The 2,064-nt window shown below is 36.7% G+C and overlaps 1 protein-coding gene across 1 annotated transcript; it reads right to left on the reverse strand.

Annotated features, from left to right (window-relative positions):
• Nucleotides 1–302: 302 nt before the first annotated feature.
• On the reverse strand, nucleotides 303–1,841 carry LOC147503650 (mitochondrial fission 1 protein A-like). Its single transcript, XM_086556906.1, has 5 exons — nucleotides 1,619–1,841; nucleotides 1,088–1,226; nucleotides 848–969; nucleotides 634–697; nucleotides 303–567 (listed from the first exon to the last, which is right to left on the reverse strand). Exons 1-4 carry the CDS (start codon nucleotides 1,727–1,729, stop codon nucleotides 635–637), a joined length of 435 nt encoding a protein of 144 aa, XP_086413032.1. The 5' UTR covers nucleotides 1,730–1,841; the 3' UTR covers nucleotides 303–567; nucleotide 634.
• Nucleotides 1,842–2,064: the final 223 nt, after the last annotated feature.

Below are 2,064 nucleotides of genomic sequence, written 5' to 3' on the forward strand. Positions count from 1 at the left end.
AGATGTCAAACCATGCATGTGGCTAGTGCAGCAGTATTCTATATATTTCGACCCTCTCTTCCAAGTCCTACTTTGAAATAGCAGCACAATCCGTGGGATCATGCACCATCACAGATGTTGCGAGTAAAAAAACATGAACTTTTCCCCGCATACTCTTTGCAAATTGGACATTTTCACAGCAGAATGAACTGATGTGCCTCTAACTGGGAACTCATACCCCAAAGTTCCATTTATCATTTAAATTCAAACACATTACAGAGAATTGAGAGATAGAGGAAAAGGAACAAGAAGAGCCTAATAAATGAGCTGAAAATGTTATATGTTCTATTCCCCAAATCTATATAATCTTTTCTGTTACAAACCTAATGCAAACTAGATTCGAGTGCTTACGATAACAAGTCACTGAAAACATATCCAAAAGATAACCACACGGGTTTTGCTAATCATGTTAATATGCACAGTGAATGCGGAGGGGGACAAATCATTTTTTGCGAGCCAGTGTTGCAGCAATTACACCAACCACAAGCCCTACAGCAGTTGCAACAATGCCTATGCCGATCACACCATCTGTAACAAAAAGATTGCTCTCAGAACCGTGTCCATTATAGAGCAAATTATTAATTATAAGTTTACCTTAAGCTATTTTGTCTTCAACTGTCTTCTTCAGGGTTAGGGCCTGCCTCCAATCAGGTGCGATCTGGAAAGTTGAGTCGATGAAAAGTTATTACAGCCGAAAGAATATAGCAAAGAGGTAAAGCTTAAAGTTTCTCATCCTAAACCTACAACAGGAGTATTCTAGCTGCATCATTTTGTGCATCACCTAAAGTGAATAAATTAAAAAGAGCACCTCCAAGCTTTGTTCCAACAGCTGCCTACTCCTCGAATAGTCACCACTCCTGAAATTCCCAACTGCCAGAAGATAAAGCTTCTCCCTCTTTTGTAGCGGACTACCTGGATTGACCAAAGAATCTGGAAAAACCAAGTTGGTTAGTCATATAACATGATCCAAAGGAAGATTAGATCAGCAAAAACATTCCAACATTATGAATGTCAATAAATGAGATGGAGTAGTGCTTATATGATAAACCTTCAAGCATGGCGAGCCCACGTTGCACATCTTCTAGTTGTTTAGAGTGAACAAGCGCCCACGATAACCTCATGATGCTCTCTTTCTTAATTTCATCTGAGGTACCATTTGCAGCCTTTGCAACTTCTCTCTCGCAACCCTGTTAACCACTACAAAGGTAAACACAGCCAAAAGGAAATTAGAAAAAGGTACTCCTATAACATAAACAAGAATCGACATGGATTAAAAATAACTAAGTCTGTTCATTGCGTTAGACAGAAATAATTAACCTAACAACCTCTAGCAAAAAAATAAATAAACTAATAAAGTATACGATGATATAAAAGTAGAAATTGTATGTTAGAATACTTTAGGTGTACTTCTTAAAAAATTAACCTTTTGTTCTTCTTCCTTTTTTCCTTCTTTTTTAAATCGACTAGATTCAATCCATAGATTAATTTTGTTGCTAATAAAACTAATGACTTAAGCATTAATATACTAAACAAATGTTCACAAAAAAAAAAACCAAGATAATAAACAAATTAAACACACCTGCAAGGTCATATGGATTATGCTTATAAACATTGATCTGTTTGATATTGTTGACGGGTAATGGTCGATTTTGAATTCTCCTAATGAGATACTCTTCAATGAGTTGGTCATCGCGTGGAGTGGAGAAGCTTGGTTTCTGGAGTGGAGAAGAAGACCGAGATGAGTTTTCCAAACCAATTTTGTGTTTTTTTATTTTTTCCTTTTTTAGTTTTTGAAATAGTGCGAAATTTTAAAATTTCACGATTTTTGAGTGAATTAGTTCTTATGATCTTGAGAAGAGATCTGAGGAGGGACCCGGAGGGGAGTGAGATAAGGGTAGCACTATAACTGTGTCACTATAGCCTAACCGATATATATTTTTAATCTGAAATGTTTTTAGCCATATTTTAGCCCCGGCCGTAGCTATAGTACTAAAGTGTGCGTAGCAAAGCCACTTTTGCTACGAC

Source organism: Coptis chinensis, chromosome 4, assembly GCF_015680905.1.
Source record: "Coptis chinensis isolate HL-2020 chromosome 4, ASM1568090v1, whole genome shotgun sequence".
NCBI classification, from domain to species: Eukaryota; Viridiplantae; Streptophyta; class Magnoliopsida; order Ranunculales; family Ranunculaceae; genus Coptis; species Coptis chinensis.